This window comes from Ambystoma mexicanum, chromosome 6p (genome assembly GCF_040938575.1).
Source record: "Ambystoma mexicanum isolate Mex_15411 chromosome 6p, UKY_AmexF1_1, whole genome shotgun sequence".
Lineage (NCBI taxonomy): Eukaryota > Metazoa > Chordata > Amphibia > Caudata > Ambystomatidae > Ambystoma > Ambystoma mexicanum.
This window is the reverse complement of record NC_090935.1, coordinates 107,833,230-107,850,879: the sequence shown is the minus strand read 5'-3', so window position 1 is coordinate 107,850,879 and position 17,650 is coordinate 107,833,230. Positions and strand designations below refer to the sequence as shown.

Here is a 17,650-nt window from a genome sequence, read left to right as displayed (position 1 = left end):
CCGTTGTCATCACGTTGTGACAGGATGGCGCCGATGGCATAGCTTGATGCATCAGTCTCTACTACATAGGGTTTGGTTGGATCTGGATGCATGAGAACCGGTGCTGTGATGAACGTGTCCTTCAGGGCTCGGAACCCTGCTTCTGCCTCTGCATCCCACTGGAATGGTATTCCCTTTCGTAAGAGACGGGTAATAGGCTGAACCTTTTTAGCAAATCCCTCTATGAAGCGACGGTAGAAGTTCGCGAAGCCTAGCACCGTCTGGACGTCCTTTACTGAAGTTGGAGATGGCCAGTCGATGATAGCTTGTACCTTCTTCTGGTCCATATTCACTCCTTGGGGTGACAAAATGAATCCCAGAAACTCTACCGTGGATTGGTGGAACTCACATTTTTCTAATTTAGCGTAGAGCTGGTGCTCCCTCAATCTCTGCAACACTGCCCTCACATGGCCCCGGTGTTCTTCCATGCTTTGTGAATAGATCAGTATATCATCGATGTACACCACCGCGAACACATCCAGATATCCTCGTAGAACCTCGTCCAGGAAGTGTTGGAATGCGGCAGGGGCGTTGCAAAGTCCAAAGGGCATAACTTGGTACTCGTATAGGCCGAATTTTGTGCGGAAAGCTGTCTTCCACTCATCCCCTTGTCTTACTCTCACAAGGTGATATGCCCCTCGCAAATCAAGTTTCGTATATACCGTCGAACCACGCACCTGGTCTAATAACACTGGAATCAAGGGAAGAGGGTAGCGGTTTTTGATGGTAATGCGGTTGACCGTTCTGTAGTCGATGCATGTCCTGAGTTCTCCGGATTTTTTGGGCACGAAAAACAGGGGCGAAGAGACTGGAGATGTTGAATGCCTAATAAATCCATTTGCCAAGTTGGTGTCAATGTATTCTTTTAGATGTTCATTTTCGGACTCCGTAAGGGCGTAGATTCTACTGCAGGGGAGGATCGCTCCATCCTCGAGATCGATCCTGCAGTCAAACGATCGGTGTGGAGGCAAGGTCTCAGCAGCCACTTTACTAAAAACATCCCGGTAATCTTCATATACTTCCGGCAACACTGTCTCCACGCCTCCTATGAAGTGAGACGAATCCCCCGGCGTTCCGCAGATCCTACGGCAATGTCTTGACTGGAACAGCAACGTTCCCGAACTCCAGTTGACGGTGGGGTTATGGAGCCTTAACCATGGTAACCCCAGAATGAAGCCAAACTGTGGAGCTGCAATAACATCGAATTGTATTGTCTCTTGATGACACTTTCCGCATTCCAGGTGTAAGAGATGAGTTTGCTGGGTAATGGGTCCTGAGATTAGGGGTGAACCATCCACCGATTTAACTTCTTCTTTCAGTGCCTTGTTGCTCAACGGAAGACCTAATCTTAGCGCTACCTGCTCGTCTACAAAATTGCCTGTAGCTCCAGAATCTACCATTAAAGACACAGGAATGCGTTTGCCTTGCCAACTTAGATTGCCTGGAAGCATGACATGTGCTGCCTGGTTGTGTTGAGTATTGGCCAGTAGCCTCGGGGTGTTTTTAGTTTTGCTCGTCCTTGCCACCCTCATGGGCGAGCTGCGGCGTTTCCCGAACCCCCTTCTTTAGGTGGTTTGGCAGAACATTCACGTACGAAATGGCCGGCCTTACCACAGTACAAGCATAATTTTTCTCGTCTTCTTTTGTCCTTTTCCTCCTTGGACAGCGGGCCGCGAACCGTCCCGATCTGCATGGGTTCGTCAGCAGCTCTTTCCACCGCTCTGTAAGTTTTCTGCTGATCCAGTCGTGCCAAGGGTTTAGTATCCCACTTACGTTTATCCTGCCGGCGTTCACTCTGCCGTTGCTCCAAGCGGAGTGCTAAGTCTATCATTGTAGAACATGTTTCAGGCTGTGGGTCCACCTGAGCAATGAGGTCTTTTAGATCTTCCCTAAGGCCTTGATAAAACAGAGCCATTCTTTTGTCCTGTGGCCAATCGGTCTCCATAGCCAATCGGTTGAAGGCTGTCACGTAAGACACTAGGTCTCTGCTTCCTTGCTTTAAAGTGAGTAGTTCCCTGTCCTTAATTCTGTCAGGCTCCTGTTGTCTGGCGCAGAGGCAGCACAAACACCTGCCTCCCCGTTGGGTCTTAGCACCTGGAATGTAAAAACCACAGGCCACCTTGACCCGCCGGGGAAAGAGGGTTAGGGTCCGTTGGTTTGGATGGGTAGAGGGAGTTCAGGATAACCGGAAAGAGGGTTAGGAAGTTGTTATGGATAGGTGGGGGTTCTTTAGGGAAACATACTCCTCGGCTCCTGTGCGCCGCTCCGATGGACAAACTCCGCCCATGCACTCATGCACCTCACCCACACTGTGTGCCCTTCGAAGGGAGCCTTTGTACTGGAGCTCCTAAACCAGGACACTACGACATTAAAGTACTGACCAGTGCAGTAGGACACTTATGACATTAAAGTGCTGACCAGTGCAGTAGGACACCTTTGACATTAAAGTGCTGACCAGTGCAGCAGCAACATGAAGCACGCCGGCATTAACTCATGCTGCATGCTTCCCAAATCACGTGCGTGAACACCAACCCGCCTCACATTATTCTCATGCACCAAAAACTGCACTTAGCTCTGATTGCTGGCTGGTGCCTCCGATCCTCCTGACTTGTTTGTGTGCTCAGCCAAAGTACGCTCAGCCGAAGTACGCTCAGCTTTCACTGCAAAATACCAAAACACATTGTCAGTGCGGGCGAAAACAACTCGTAGTTGACTTCACTCCGAGTTGCCTCAGGAATGTTTTCCCCGCATTCAGTGCGTGGGCAATTAGTCACGGCATTGCCCAAATCATGCAGGGTCTATGTATGGATTCCCAGTTTACAAGGGGACTCGTGCGCGATGCTTCTCGTGCCTCTGCCCCAGTTCGCGGTTCGGTATCTAAACCGACAATCCCAGCCGAAAGCACAGCCGACAACAAGTGCTTCAAAAAGAGAAACTTATCTTTGGTTGTGCGCGGGGCCTGGGGTGTTCAGGCGGAAGCTTATGCCCCGCGTAGGCGTGCCTGCCGGAGCTCGGATGAAACACGTCTTCTCTCCTCTGCGTCCGGAATTGCGAGCGTCGTCCCGATGGCGCGGCTCGCGCATGCGCATTAGCGCGGGCGTGGCATTTCCTGACAGCAGGCTCGTGCAAGGCACGGCCTGCTGGGAAATGTAGTTCCAAGGCGGTTCTCCATCCCAGGGACTTCTTTCTGCAAAAGGGATGGAGAACCCGCCTTGAGTACTGGGTAGGGCTTTTTAGGGGGGCTAACACCCCTTCTGCAGCCCCCACAGTGGCTGCAATCTGCTTTTTGGCCCCAACACGTGGCCCAGCCCTGACAGAGGCGAGTGGGACAAATCAATGGATACTGGCAGGCAACAGGCGTCCCCTGCAGACACCTGCAGACACAAACAGGAGCCGCAGCCGAGGGAGCCACCCTTTTTCGGTATAAGACATGAAGTGCACCCAAGGGGGGAGGCGGGGCGGTGGGCGGACAGGGAGGAGGTCACCAGGAAGAGGCTGGAAGAGGAGGGGGAAGGGAGAAAACAAAACACACTCGGAGCGAAATTACAAAATAAACAAAGTTACTCACACAAGGCCCCGATGGACCGGCAGGGGTCTAAACCTGCAGCTGGGCTGCCGGCAAGCTGCTCTCACCCGCAATGTTCAACAAAGAGGCGAGCGGGGAGAGCAGCCGTTGGGTAGTCCAGAGGGACACCTGCAATAACAATGAGTAGGAGAATGTGAGGCAGAGGGCAAGGGCAATGGTGATGGGATTGTTGGAACAGATTACTGCAGACCTAGTTGCTACTACACTCGAAATCATGAAAATGGATGAGAGTGGGGTACCATTTAATAATAAACTCAGGTTTTCTAAGAACCAATCTCTAAATGTGAAGATTGGTGGCAATCTTTGGCACGTCAAGTGCAATTTCTTAAAAGTGAACTATAATAGCTGTTTTTAATATTTTCTGAAAAAGGAAATTGTGCTTGTAGGAGCAATGTTTAGATTTGTGGTGTTTCTGGAGTCAAGAGTCGTGGAACCCCTAAAGATTTTATTAAAATAAAAACTCCCAATAGTGTTCAAATCGCCTCCTGGAGCAACTTTAGAAATTAAGTGCGTCAAAGATTGGGTCATAAAGGCTTTCTTTGATTGAAGAGATGATTATGAAAGTCGCTAGAGAATTATGTATCCTATATTGGGATGAAAATAACATCAATATTGATTCACTTGAGAAAGGACTTTGTGGAGAAGCAAACATCAAAGCAAAGTATCGTATGTATAGATCTATGCACCAATTTCTATAGAAGACCCATACTCTTTCATATTTTGTATGTGGTTACAAGGTAGAAGTTGATGTGGTAAAAAAACAAGCTAATTGTCCGAATTTGAACTAATTGGGCTGAGACATTGATTGTTTCTTGTTGCTTGACTAACTCATGCGAGTTTATGATTTACAGATATTTACCAGTGGACATATTGGTATAGAAAAATGATTACAGCCCCTTCAGCTCTATCTAGGGGATGAGGTTTTATGTATAAACTTTGTGAGGTGTTAGCATAAACGGAGGTTCGAAGGACCTTATGTGGTAGAAGCAGCATCCTCTTCTACAGTTGAAGTAGAGGTACCACCGACATGCCCCCCTATCAAACGATACAGAGATTGAAGGTGAAGAAGTTCAAAGACCCTAGACACGGCCGACAACCAGAACCAATTAGCAGCAGGAGCAACAGCAAGAATAATAGAGCTGAGTTTTCAAGCACAAGGACATTGTTTCAACATCCTTCAAAGACACATTTTCCAACACAGAGCATGGCTTTTTTCCATTACAAGAAAAGCATCAAATGTTACCCAGAGCAATTTTGTTTTTTCTGGTCCTTTCCTTTTTAGGAGCTTGGAACATTTGCCTAACAGTTTTATTGTTTAATTTAAAAACATGTATCATTCTAGAAAACATTTTTCTCGCACTCTTAACTAGGTTGTTCTTGTGAGCACGTATTGCTTTAAGAACAAGAAGAGACATTTTCTCTAGTAGAACAATGTGATTTTTGATATTCTCTCTCAGCACCTAGGAAAAATATATACACAGATTTCTGCAAAAGGCACACACGCTAGCTATTACAATTAAACCGACTTTTTTACATTTTGTTGTCTTTATTTTATTATTTTTATCGCAATGAGAGAACTGGCCACTAATATAATAGCTAGACCAGTAAACGTGAGCAATACCTACTGTAACAATGAAAAATTAAATGACACCTGAAGAGTTCCCTGAAGTAAGCAAACTAATTAAGATTGAAAAGAAGTGTGTGAGATGACTCAAGGCACTTGATCAAGTATGTTAACAATTCTGTCCACCTCACCAATAATGTGGTACAAACACATGAGTGAAGTAGGGGAGAGAAGTTTGATGAGAGCTGTTTTGTGTGTTCCCTCATCCCATATGCCATGAGAGTCATAGCAACAGAAGCACCCGCAAACATAGCACATTGCCTGACGCACCTCGCACTGTGTATGAGATGAAGACGATTCCAGGGTCAAACAGCTTCTATAGATTGGGTGACAAAAGCAGATTCTTCATGGGAGGATTGTTTTATAAAACAGTAGGACCTGATGATAAATGCTAAAAAACAACACAAGATAATTAAATATATACTGGTAGACATAAACAGGGGAGGGATTAGAATAGACGACCATACAATGCTGGAGTGCAGAGATGCACAAGGGAAATAAATACCTGATTTCTGGAATCGAGGCCATTTACAGATAAAAGAAAATGTACTTACTAATGAAGGATGGGTTGAGGGATTAATAGGATGAAAAGCATTACTACTCCTAGAACAGCCTAAAGAGGTTGTACAGAATGTGAATAAATAGTGCTTTAAAGAGTGGCTTGAATATACAAAACGTCTCATCTGCGTAGAAGATGAGGTAGGACCAGTACCAATACAACCACTGATAAATTCTACTCTGTTCTTCCGAAAAAAATGGTACTGGGAAGGTTGGTACGAACACAGGGTGTGGGCGCATTTTTGATGTACAAGACATGAAAGAAGTACAGCAGTACTAATGGACCACTATTGGGCTTGTTGTTCAAAGGCCTACATGCAGCTTCTCCAAAATTGGGGCGGCCTCTGCTCTACAGCTGTAACGCTCACCTGATTCTCGCAGAGGCGCCGGTCTTGACTGGGCGACTACCGTATCTTCAAAGGTGATGTGTAGCACCCGGTTGGCTCTTTGGGCTGGACCTCTGTGCACTGTATGCCTGACGTGTAGAGTAAGATGTCTGCAGATAGAAAATATGGGGTTAATGAACTGGGGTTATTGGGGTGTCCCTATCTCTTTCCTCTTCTCCTCTCCTGTAGACCCCCAAAGGTTAACGCTCTCACCTTAGGCAAGTGAATGCCGAGCTCTCCATCTGCCTCGGGGCAGGGTGCTGTAACCAGTTTCTTCACTGGATAGGTAGCGCAGGCCTCTTGACTTCAGAGGACTGCTGTCCGTCGTTTACTGCACGAACGGTACGTTTCGAGTCATTCAAATGTCTTTAAAGTCTTTAGTAATGATGTCTCTTGTTTTGCAGGGTTCCGGCGATGGCGGATGACGGGCTGAAGTGAGTTGAAGATGGAGCCCGTGTGATGAATAGAAGCGCCTGGAAGCACGTAAGTAAGCGCTTGTTGCCTGCTTCACTATGCGCTCTAACTGTCTTTTTATTTTGCAGGTACGAGTTCGGAGCGGCTGCAGGGTGCCGGAATACCCACTGGATTAGATGTGGAAAGGAGTAATGGCACGTGAGTATTAAAGTTCCCCAATGTCTTTAAACGCATCTTGTTTTGTCTTTCAGATGCGGGATGCAGCGCCGAAGGCCTCCGGAGCGTGCGAAGAGTTGGTAAACTTTTGTCTTTCAGATGCCGGAATGCAGTGTGAAGACCTCCGGAGCGCACGAAGAGTAGGTAAGCCTTTGCCTTTCAGATGCCGGAATGCTAACCTGTTCTTTCTTGTCTTTATAGGTGTTGCTGAAGACTGGATTCAGGATGGTAAGCCTTTGCCTTTCAGATGCCGAAATGCTAACCTGTTCTTTCTTGTCTTTATAGGTGTTGCTGAAGACTGGATTCAGGATGGTAAGCCTTTTTCCTTAGGCCCAGGACTGGATGCAGAAGACACGATGAGCGTTCTGCTGCAGAGGTTGCAGAATAACGCAAAGCAAGATTCATCCACCGGGTGTGGTTTAAATAGCCTCCTGTAGTGCTTAGGTGTCTCCTTCCACAGCCACGCCCAAGTAAGAAAAGAGTTCCTGGTAAGAAAAGAGTTCCTGCCTTCCAGAAGAGTTCCAGTGTTCTGAATCTAGGGAGTGGCTCCAGCCCCACCCAACAGGAAAAGTAGTTCCAAACAGAAGAGGATCAGAGGCTCAACTGGCAGGCAAGTAAGCAGCATGGTCTGCTGAAGGTAAGTCCACCCAAGCATTATGAGCCCGGCGCTTCCAGCGCTGGGACTGGGCATATTTATGAGCCTGGTGCCACTGGCGCCAGGACTGGGTCCAAAAGGTCCCAATTGGGACTGGTTGGCACTCGGAACCTGGGTTATGGATCTGCTTCCAAGGGAGTTGGGAAAACCCTGACCTTTTGGAAGCAGAGATCATGACAACAGCAGTATTTAGCACACCATCCTTGGTGGTGCCTCATAGTGAGGTACAGATTGGAGACTTCCCCCTGATGAGTAATAATGTCTGTAATGAAAGGTCTCTCACGCTAAAATGCAACAAATGTGAAAAATATTTTTGAGCAAAATCAGTAGAGGCATATGACATACCAGACTAACATAAACTGTTCGACAGAGCAGCAATGATTTTTACCTCCTAACTTGTTCCTGGTTTGCAGACGGTGGTGAATGCCAAGTGGTTGCAGATAACCAGATGGGAGTTTCTGTAAACAATAAACACAGCTATAAAATGGTTCAGTGTCATTAAAGACGAATTGAGGACAGTAAGGCTAATGTCCCTGCAAAATAGGTATGTCCTTGATCTGATAACGGCCATGGAGGAAGGAGTTTGAGCAAATATTGGTCCATCTTTCTGCACATACCTACCAGCAAACGATGTTGAGAATGGGACCCTTACAGAGGCTATCACAGCTTTACAAGAACAGCACACTAAGATTATTTCACAAGTGGAAGAAATTAAAAATGATGACTGGCTTAATTATCTGTTTACATGGGTAACCACTTGGTTGGCAAAAGCATTCAAAACCCCATTGGCCATACTAGTACTGGTCCTTACAGCTATTTGTGTCCTGAAATAACACTGAACCAACGACAAAAGGCGAGCAAGAAGGCACTCAAAATTACCATAATAATGAATGAGGACGCACAAGTACATGAAGCTACAGAAGCAGATTCATTGCCCAAGATATACCCACTAAACTGTCTAAATGGGTCTCCTAGGACATTGTCCGAGTGTCCCGTGGACCCCCACAATTACACTGAACATTGGGTGGATTGTGAAGCTGATGGGGATTGCTGTTCATGACCTGAGGTCCAGAAAAATACATAGAAAACGGAGACAGCCTAAGGGGGCCTGGGGGTGAGCAAAATATGGATAACCAAAGATGACTTTAAAGGATTGGGCAAAAATATGGGTGTGGTCCATGACTGGACCAGAGGGGGGCGGGTAATGGGGCATGTGAATACTCTGCTAACACCTACTGCCCCCACTCAAATGAGTATGCAAGTACCGTTTTCTGTCCCCACCCCTCACTGGTATCGTCCACGTGAGAAACGATACAAGCTGAGACAGCCCTACCGTGCCAAGAGTTCAGGGGTGAAAGACAAGACAAACTAAGGCCATGGAGTTGCAGTACAGAATAGAATAGATGGTGTGAAAATTAGAGTGATAGGTAGATATTACTATATGCATAGATAGAAAGTAACCAGATGGCTACACTCATACAAAGTACATATAGTGGGCACAAGTACATGCAGAACTTGAGAATGCCTAGACATGAACAGTATTTGCCCAGAAAAATGAAAAACACAAACATGCATGCAGACATGAAGAACACACTTGCACACAAACACGAAGAACGTGTATATATAGCTCCGAAGGATCTCCACATGTAATAAATATGAAGCGCAACGTAACAGAAAATCAACCGAGGTGCAGCCATTTTTCCTAGCACAGAGGCCACAAAATTCCCAGAAACAGCAGGCCTTTAGAAAAGTGTTGAACTTACAAAAACACATTTTTCTCAGAAGCTGTAAAGTTGCTTAGAACAGCAGTTGCCACACGTGCCAAGGTTAAACACAGAATGGGAGTAGTAGATATGCAGAATGGATGCATAGACTAGATAATAGTTCCCAGGAGACGAATCAGTAACCTTGCAAGTTAATTGAGTTAATAGAAACAACTAGCCCTGGATGTCCAGGTGCATGAGACTACTATGCCAAGAGACACTATAGAAAAAAAGAGAAAGGATGTCCCAAGTGGTCACTAAGAACACAACATGCATGTTAGAATTAGCTACATTCTTAATACATGGAAGAAGATCCACTCTCAAGCACGGTACCTAATATGTGATCCATACATGAAAACACTGGCTATTGATTGCAAGCCAAACACTAATAAGGCACCTGCAGAACTCCCTCTAAGCACACGCAGACACCAAATGGCACACAAGGCCAAGTTCAAAGGAGGGACAATGCCTCATCGCCTTGGGATGATCAGGAAGCATTCTTTAATTGCAATTATGGCAGACGACAGTTCAATCCCCCCACTGATGTCTCACACACATCTTGATGCCTTGAAAAAAAGTCCAAGGTTCGTAAGCTAGATGCCAACACATGAGAAGGCCCTTTGCCACACCACCTATGATGGTCAATGCTAACCGACTGGCTGTCCCTGTAATGATATATTCGAAATAGTGTCAGTAGAAGGATGGGTCTAGGTGGAGCCGTCAGATAGACAGTGACCAATGAAGCGACTAACTCATATACATTCTATATGTAGCTTGAACGACTAACTAACCCAACTTCCCCATAGGTTTTGTAAACTGATAGTGAAATGGGATGTCAATGTTGATGTAGTTTTGATACAAAACTCACATGTAATCATTGAAAGAGTTTAGAGCTGTGAGAACAAAGATTCTCGGATGATGTCCCAGATTTGATTTGCTGTTTGAATAAACTGGGTTTTGACGTGCACCTGAATCGTCCATTCTTGAATATTATACAGACTAATTGTGTGATCTTGGGCACACCTATACAACATAAACAATGTTTAGCGCTGTTTAGGTTGCTGCCCAGTCGTAGCTGAACATATGCAGCTGTTTAAGAACCGACACATGTTTTGCCCAAAGGTCTTTTTAACGCTCTGTGCTAAAAGTATGTCAATGAAAATGTATCCCTATTACTACCAGTGCAGCGTGGCTGTCGCATGTTGCACTCCCGGTGTGTTCAGCCACCGTGCCATGCACTCCAAGATCATATGGATTAAGTGAACGCAGCACGCTTCTGACAAAAGCAGTTTTCCTTTTTTGGATGAGCCAATTAGGGCATGGGAAATGAGTTTGTTTATGGACAGCCATGCCGCACTGGTAGTAACCAGGATGCATTTTCATTGCCATACTTTCAGCACAGAGCCTTGAAAAAGACCTTTGGGCGAAACACGTGTCGTCTCTTAACCAGTCACATATGTTCAGGGTGTACTAATAAAGGTGACTGTGCAGCGACATAATCATCACTGGGAATTCTTTATGGCATACCAGACAAAGTTTGCATGACTTTAGCAACCTTTCTTTACTATTTGTAAATTTTGGGTGAATTGGGGCATAGTTATACCGGTTGCTCAGCTTTATAAGTGTTCATTTGCCCACCTTCTTTGCACTCTACATTTAGAAACTGAGACCATGTTTTAGTTGGGATGCATGGATCTTAAGGGTCACAAGGGGTTAAGAGGTTTGTACCTGGTGTGGGCTGTGAGTGAGCTATACTGTTCTCTCAGAATTAAAGGGAAGCAGATGTGTTAGTTCAAGTTAATCCATTATAAATCTGCTGAGGGCTACCCTTGCTTGTGATCAGCCCCACCATGTTGAGAACCTGGGGGTGAGGCTTTGAGAATGATGACACGCTCCAGCTTTGGAAAAATACTCCATTAGAGCTGCCTCAGACTCTCTCTGAAAGCCACATATCTCCCTTCGCCAGAGTTCTTCTGAGAAATGACAGTAGCTGTATTTTTTTTTAATGATGGCGTCTCTGAGTCTGCAGCGAGAGGATCCCCCCCTGGCACTTGTGTACATTTTAATGAGTTTCCAGGAGTCATGTGGCTGAAGATGGGGAGAGACGCACCATCTTAATCCGGAACAGACGCGCGACACTCGTCTGTCAAGCTTGAGCAGAGCGCTCGGAGGAGGTCCCGGGCAGAGATTTGGGCACCAACACGCCGGGGAATACTAATGATGGAGCAGCAGTAGGCTTCTCCATGCTGGATTTCAACGACACCACTACGAAGAATGGATATAGGCGCTTAATGTATATTAACATATTCTAAATTGACGTGGCTCGATGACACTGCTCAGCGTCATCTCAGACATACTTTCTGATATGGGTGTGCGAAAATGCAAATTTTCCCCCTGTAATTGGGAGAAACTCATGCATGCTATTTTGAGGGACTAATGAAGGGAAAATGGTGCCAAAATAATATGAAGGATGTTTTTCTGCAAACTACGTGGAAAAGTAAGTAGTTAATTTCCTCTTATTTTGCTGAAAAGCAAATCTGTCCAAAGGAACTTTGCAAAGGGTTGATTTCGGCAAGCTGATTGGAGATCCCTGGGTAAAGTCTATGCTTAATTTGCTGAGGAAATCTGCAGCAAATGTTTAACACCAGATTTTTCAAGACCAGGAAATCTGTTTTTGCAGACTTGGCGTAAGTGTCCTGAATACATACATACATATATTTTTCTTTAATTTTGTAAGAGGTTTGGAGTTTCATGAAGTTGGCTTAATTGCGTATGCATTTCACAAAATTGTTGAAAGCAAAATGTTTTGCCAATCCCAAGTGACGAGGATGCCACCCTGCTGTGAGACTGATGGTACCGGATTACAACTTGTTTTTAGTGTAGAATTGGGACCGGTCTGTGCAGGAAATTTGGGGCCAAGTGATTTTTGAGATTTTAAATGGGTTATAATATTTCAGGGAAAAGCAGTGCTTTTTTGTATTAGTCCGATTTTGGACAGAACACATGACGGTCCATAAGAAGGTCAAGCGTCGGTAGCACTATTTTCATAACTTTTCTTGACTAACCGGAAACTTTGCACTGTGTGCTAAATTGAATTTCCTGGCTTTGTGCGTCTTTGATAAGGGGCTTCATCAGCAATCTTCTCTCTTAGCTTGATTTACATTTCATCTGTCCAACTAGATTGTGCAATCTGATGCAGTCTTCGATTACTGCTTGTCAGCATTCAAAGTAGACTTGTAGTATGTATTGGGTATCTTGTATAGACTGAAGGCAAGTCCCTGAGCGTTCACACCAGAGAGAAAACAACCCGCTAGGGAAGAAAGGCCCAAGTCCATCTGGTAAGGATAACACATTTTAATCTCGCACTCAGATGAGAGCAACAGCAAAGAACTCTGCTGCAAAAGGCGTTCTGCCAAAAAAGGGTACAAGCAGAGGCTTAAGAGGAGACACATTGTCATACTGATGCAATGCATACAGTAAAAACTGCGCAGCTGGTTGGTGTGTGCCTATACATGATCCACCTACCCCATAAGGGTTGCCAGGTCATTGGTTCCAGCACAGTCTGTCCATCTTACATCACTTGGGTGCTGCAGAGATCATCTTTTCACCGACGAAGGTCAAAGAACAAATGAACTACACTCCCAACACAATGCTACTTCATCACTATACTGTGCACGTGGCAGGATTTAAGACTGGCACCAAAGGAGGTTCTTGGCACTCCTACCTCCACACACACATTTCACTCACTACCCTTCATGCCATACGGCTCCAAGCTCTCCGCCCTCGTTTTGAACTATAATTTATCTCTCCCAACACCATGCATTTCAAATCCTATGATTCTAGTTCACAAACGTGCAATTTCAGTCCTCTTTGAAAATTTCAGGACTTGTTACTTTGGGGTTGGACGTCAAAGGGCACATGGTTTAGTTTAGTTTAGTTTGTTTATTTATAGAGCGCGTCCGAACCCTCAGGTAGCTGGGCGCATAATCATGTGAACAACATAGTTACATATCGTTGCGCGCAGCAAAAAGAAAGAGTACATACATTCAATGGTACAGTATGTGGCATGAGATAAATACAGTAGATAATATAGGACCTGGTTACATGGTGGTCCGTTACAGGCAAGTTAAGGCATACAGTTGAAATTGGTAGAGTGAAGCGGCCTGGAGGTGGGTAAGTAGCAGAGTGTTAGGCAGAGAACCAGGATTTCACCATGGCTCTGAATGGCCAGAAGGAAGCTTCTGATCTGATTGCAAGTGTGAGTGTGTTCCAGCATTGTGCTGCGAGAACTGGGAAACTGGAACCTCCTGCTGTTTTTAGATTGAAATGGGGGACCTTGAGTTGGTGCAAATATGGAGTTCTGGTGGGTCTGTAGTGCTGTGTCTAGAGAATTTGTCAGATAGGCAGCGCGGGGCAGTCAGTAACAGGCACTTGTGTGTAATGACAAGAGTTCTTAGCTTGATTCTGTCTCGGATTGGGAGCCAGTGGACATCTTTGCTGGCAATGGAGATGTGAGCCTTGCTCGGGAGGTTAAGAGCGCATCTTAAGGCATTATTTTGAAGAATCTTGAGTCTGTTCAGATTTTTAGTGGTAGTGCCTAGGAAGAGTGTGTTACAATAGTCTAATTTAGACAGTGTAAGTGCTCTGGATAAGGTGAGGCAGCTGGATGAAGATAGAAAAGGTCTACAGGCATTGATAAGTTTGTTGGTGTATGTGGTAGATGAGATGGTAGCATTTATTTGTTTTTTCAGTGATAGGGCGGAGTCAAGGTACACACCTAGAGTTTTGACCGCATTGGAGACTTTTATGATGTTGCCATCGATGGAGAAAGATTGGTACCTAGAGTCCAATTTATTGAGGCGGGCCTGGGAGCCTACGATAAGCAGTTCCGTCTTATCGTCATTGAGGCAGAGACTGTGTGTAGCCATCCAGGCTTGGATTTCTAGGTAGATTTCGTTAAGCTTTGCAACATCTTCTTCATAGCAACCAGTGAGTGTGATGAGGACCTGGGTGTCGTCTGCGTAATTAGTGTAGCTGACGCCCAGATCGTCAAGACTGTCGAAGAGAAGCTTAGTGAAGATGTTGTAAAGTGTGGGAGAAATGCAGGAACCTTGGGGGACTCCACATTGGATTGGGATAGGGTCGGCAGCCGCTGCGGGGGCGAAGACCCTAGTCAACCTGTCATACAAAAATGACTGAATCCAATTGGTGGCATTCTGTGAGAATGCGGCAGCCGATGAGAGGTGTTGTGTAAGGATCTGGTGGTCAACCAGGTCGAAGGCAGCGGAGAGATCCAACAGGAGCAAAATGGCCAGTTTGCCCTTGTCTTTGGCTTCATCCATTTGGATTTTTAGATCCAGGAGGGCGGTTTCGGTCCCATGCCTGGGTCCAAAGCCGGATTGTTGCAAGCCTAAGAGGTTATTGTCTTCCAAATGTTGTTGTTTTTGGAGGTAGGCTACTCTGTCTAATATTTTGAGGAGGAAAGGGACCGTAGTGATGGGTCTGTAATTTGTGGGAATGTTGGCGTCTAAGTTGGGTTTTTTGAGAAGGGGGAGAACCCACGCTTCTTTGATGTTATTAGGGACTACTGAGTTCTTGAAGGAAGAATTGATCAGTGAGGTGATGAGGGGGGCTAGATCTTTGGCTCCATCTTTGGCAGAGGCGGGGCATAGGTCACCTTTACAGTTGGATGGTTTAAGGCTAGCGATTATCTTGACTACTTCCTCTTCGATGACTTAGGAAAAGTGGAAAGGTGAGCAGTTGGGAATGGTGGGGCCTTTTTGCTGTTGAGAGTATCTTTGGCGGCAAAGTTGGCTTTTTTGGCTTCTATCTTTGCTTGTAGAAGGGCAATTTTGTTGGAGAGGGCTAGTTGGATATTATTGCACCATGCCTTATCCTTCGTGCAGTCCTCTGTGGGTGGCAGTGGAGATTCAAGTTCTCTTAGTAAAGAGAATAATTCTTTCGTACCAGATTTGGCGTTGTGTATTCTTGTGTTATAAAACTCTTTTTTGGCGTTTAAGAGAGCGGATTTGTAGGTGGAGGCAGCTGTAGCGAATTTGTCTTTAGTGGAGAGAGATGGGGCTTTTCTCCAGCTAGTTTCCGCCGCTCTTTTGATGTTGCGGAGAGCTTTTAGTTCTGCTGAGAAACATTTGTTGGTGTGGGCAATGGGTTTGGCTTTACGTTGTTTGAGTGGAGCTATCTGGTTGAGGGCTAGTTCCAACGTGTTGTTGTACCCAGGGTAGACAGGTTGTCATTCTGCGTGGGAAGGTTGGCTTTAGTAATGGGCATGAGAAGTGGTCTAAGGTTTTCCATGGTTATGTTGCGATTGTTTCTAGAGATTATATGTGGTGTCCTAGAAGGCGGCGTTGTATTGGGTACAGTTCTGGGTAGAGAGAAGGTGATAAGGTGATGGTCGGTCCAAGCACAAGGTGTGATGTCGGTCAGTGAGAGGTTGCAGTTGGCATCTGCCAGCCAGTCTAGGGATCTGCCTTTTATATGTGTAGGTTTGTTAATGGGTTGAGTGAGGCCTAAGTGAGTAATGGTGTCATTGAGAGAGGTGGCGTGATTGTCGTTAGGGTCATTGAGTCCTAGGTTAATGTCACCCATGATGATGATTTGTGATTTGGTTTTAGTGTTCGTGGTGAGTAGGAGAGATATATCCTCTTCAAAGGTGGATAGGACACCTGGGAGTCTATATATAATGTGTAGGTGCCATGGAATTCAGGAATCTTACGGTTTAGTCAGTTATATGGGTTATAACTTGTGATCGTCTGGGGATGGACCCGGTCATGCTTTGGCCCGTGTGAGATAACATGCACACCATGCGCCGGTCTATGATTGCGGCCTTGTAGTGCACATTCCTTGGCAATAGAAAAACATCTTTGCAACACTGTTGGAACAATGAATGAGGTTTATGGTGGTGGAGTGTGTATGTTGCCCTCGCAGGAGCTCGGGCATGGCTGGAGATTTCCCTTGTCTCGCATTAGGCCTAGTGCATGAAATTCTGCATTCAACGTGCAGGCCTTGTCTCCAAACTATGGTTACTAACACCTACACGGAATGCACTAACCTCTATCCAAAATGGCAGTCTTGCTCGCGAGATGGGCTACTCTATGGGTGTTCATTATATCGGGGTAGGATTCTACCACTGTCCCACCTCCCCCCTGGCCCTTCATAGTGCTTCAAATGCTGCTCGCCTTACTCTAAGGTGGGGAGGGGGTTGCCTCCTTCCCAACAAGACACATCCATGTTTTTCCTCTATGCTTTTGTTGTGTGGCCTAATTTTCTGTGCAAATGTACCTGTTCTCCTTTTCTTAAAGTGTATTAATTTATTTATTTCCATGGCGGGGGTGACCCCTGTACTCCTCCACCTCCTCGCCCATTACTCCACCCTTATGAGCAGCCATATTTTCCTTTTTGCTTTGAAGTTCTGCATGTTAACTTGCACAGTTAAGAAACGTCCGCTGCCAAAATGCACATATGCACGGTGTGTAACCCATATGTTCGCTGGGGTGCATGCTTCGGTTTGCCGCCCTTTGCCTCCGGGCCTTCAGGAGTACTGCAAGTCTGATCCAGTAAGGCACCCCGTCCTCTCCCCTTGGATGTGCCTGGCAGTCGGGTGCGGTGGGGTTCTTTTGGCTGCTTGCCTTGATGTCACCAGGCTGTCATGAGTGTCCCAGTGATTGGTCTCGCCTCTTCTCTCCCCAGCCCTGCATACTGATGAACAACGTGCAGCAGCTGCGGGTGCAGCTGGAGAAGATGTTCGAGGCCATGGGAGGCAAGGAGGTAAGGCGCCGCTTCCCATTGTACGAGGAGGAGGCCTTCTCGAGCCATGCCGGTCTGCAATGCTGCCCACAGTATGAAAGTGTAACAGCCATGCCACTTGAATCATCTTTGAGCCAGGCAGCTATTGTCATGCATGTACTGACATGTTTTCAGTCTCTTTGTGAAATTCTGGAACGTCGAACTCTGGACCATTAAGTTATGTGAATATTTCGTATTTCGAGAATGAACCCCGCCCCTTCACTATTGCACACCCCAACAGTGAAGAACTTTGACAACGATCACCTTTTCATCCTTTTGATCATAGATGAAAGAGGTGGTCAACACGTGTTTTTCACCTGAGAATGATTTAAATCTATTCCCTTACTTAGCACAACCATACAGTATACACACAGTCCTGACCCTTGTCTGTCATGCCTCATCTATGCCAAAGGTATGATATGATAGGTTATTTATAACGTGCTTAATACTCAGAGGTTTCTAAGCGCACCCGTGGATCGAACCTGTGTTGCTTCCAAGGCGAGCATGTTGCCGCTGAGCTATCCTCCCGAGGCTATGTATTTAGGTCTGCCAAAATATTTCACTAATAGGCTTCAAAATGGTGCTTCCATCTCCTATCAAATGCCA

General features: G+C 45.8%; 1 protein-coding gene across 5 annotated transcripts in view; it reads left to right on the top strand.

The window, feature by feature from the left end:
* Positions 1-17,650, top strand: part of LOC138511252 (protein unc-13 homolog B-like) — a 2,171,549-nt gene that overhangs the window by 1,848,028 nt on the left and 305,871 nt on the right. For all 5 annotated transcript variants that reach the window (XM_069626798.1, XM_069626797.1, XM_069626799.1 and 2 more), the window contains one exon: positions 16,949-17,026. In XM_069626798.1, coding sequence (XP_069482899.1) covers positions 16,949-17,026 — 78 coding nt within the window. The remainder of the gene's footprint in view (positions 1-16,948; positions 17,027-17,650) is intronic.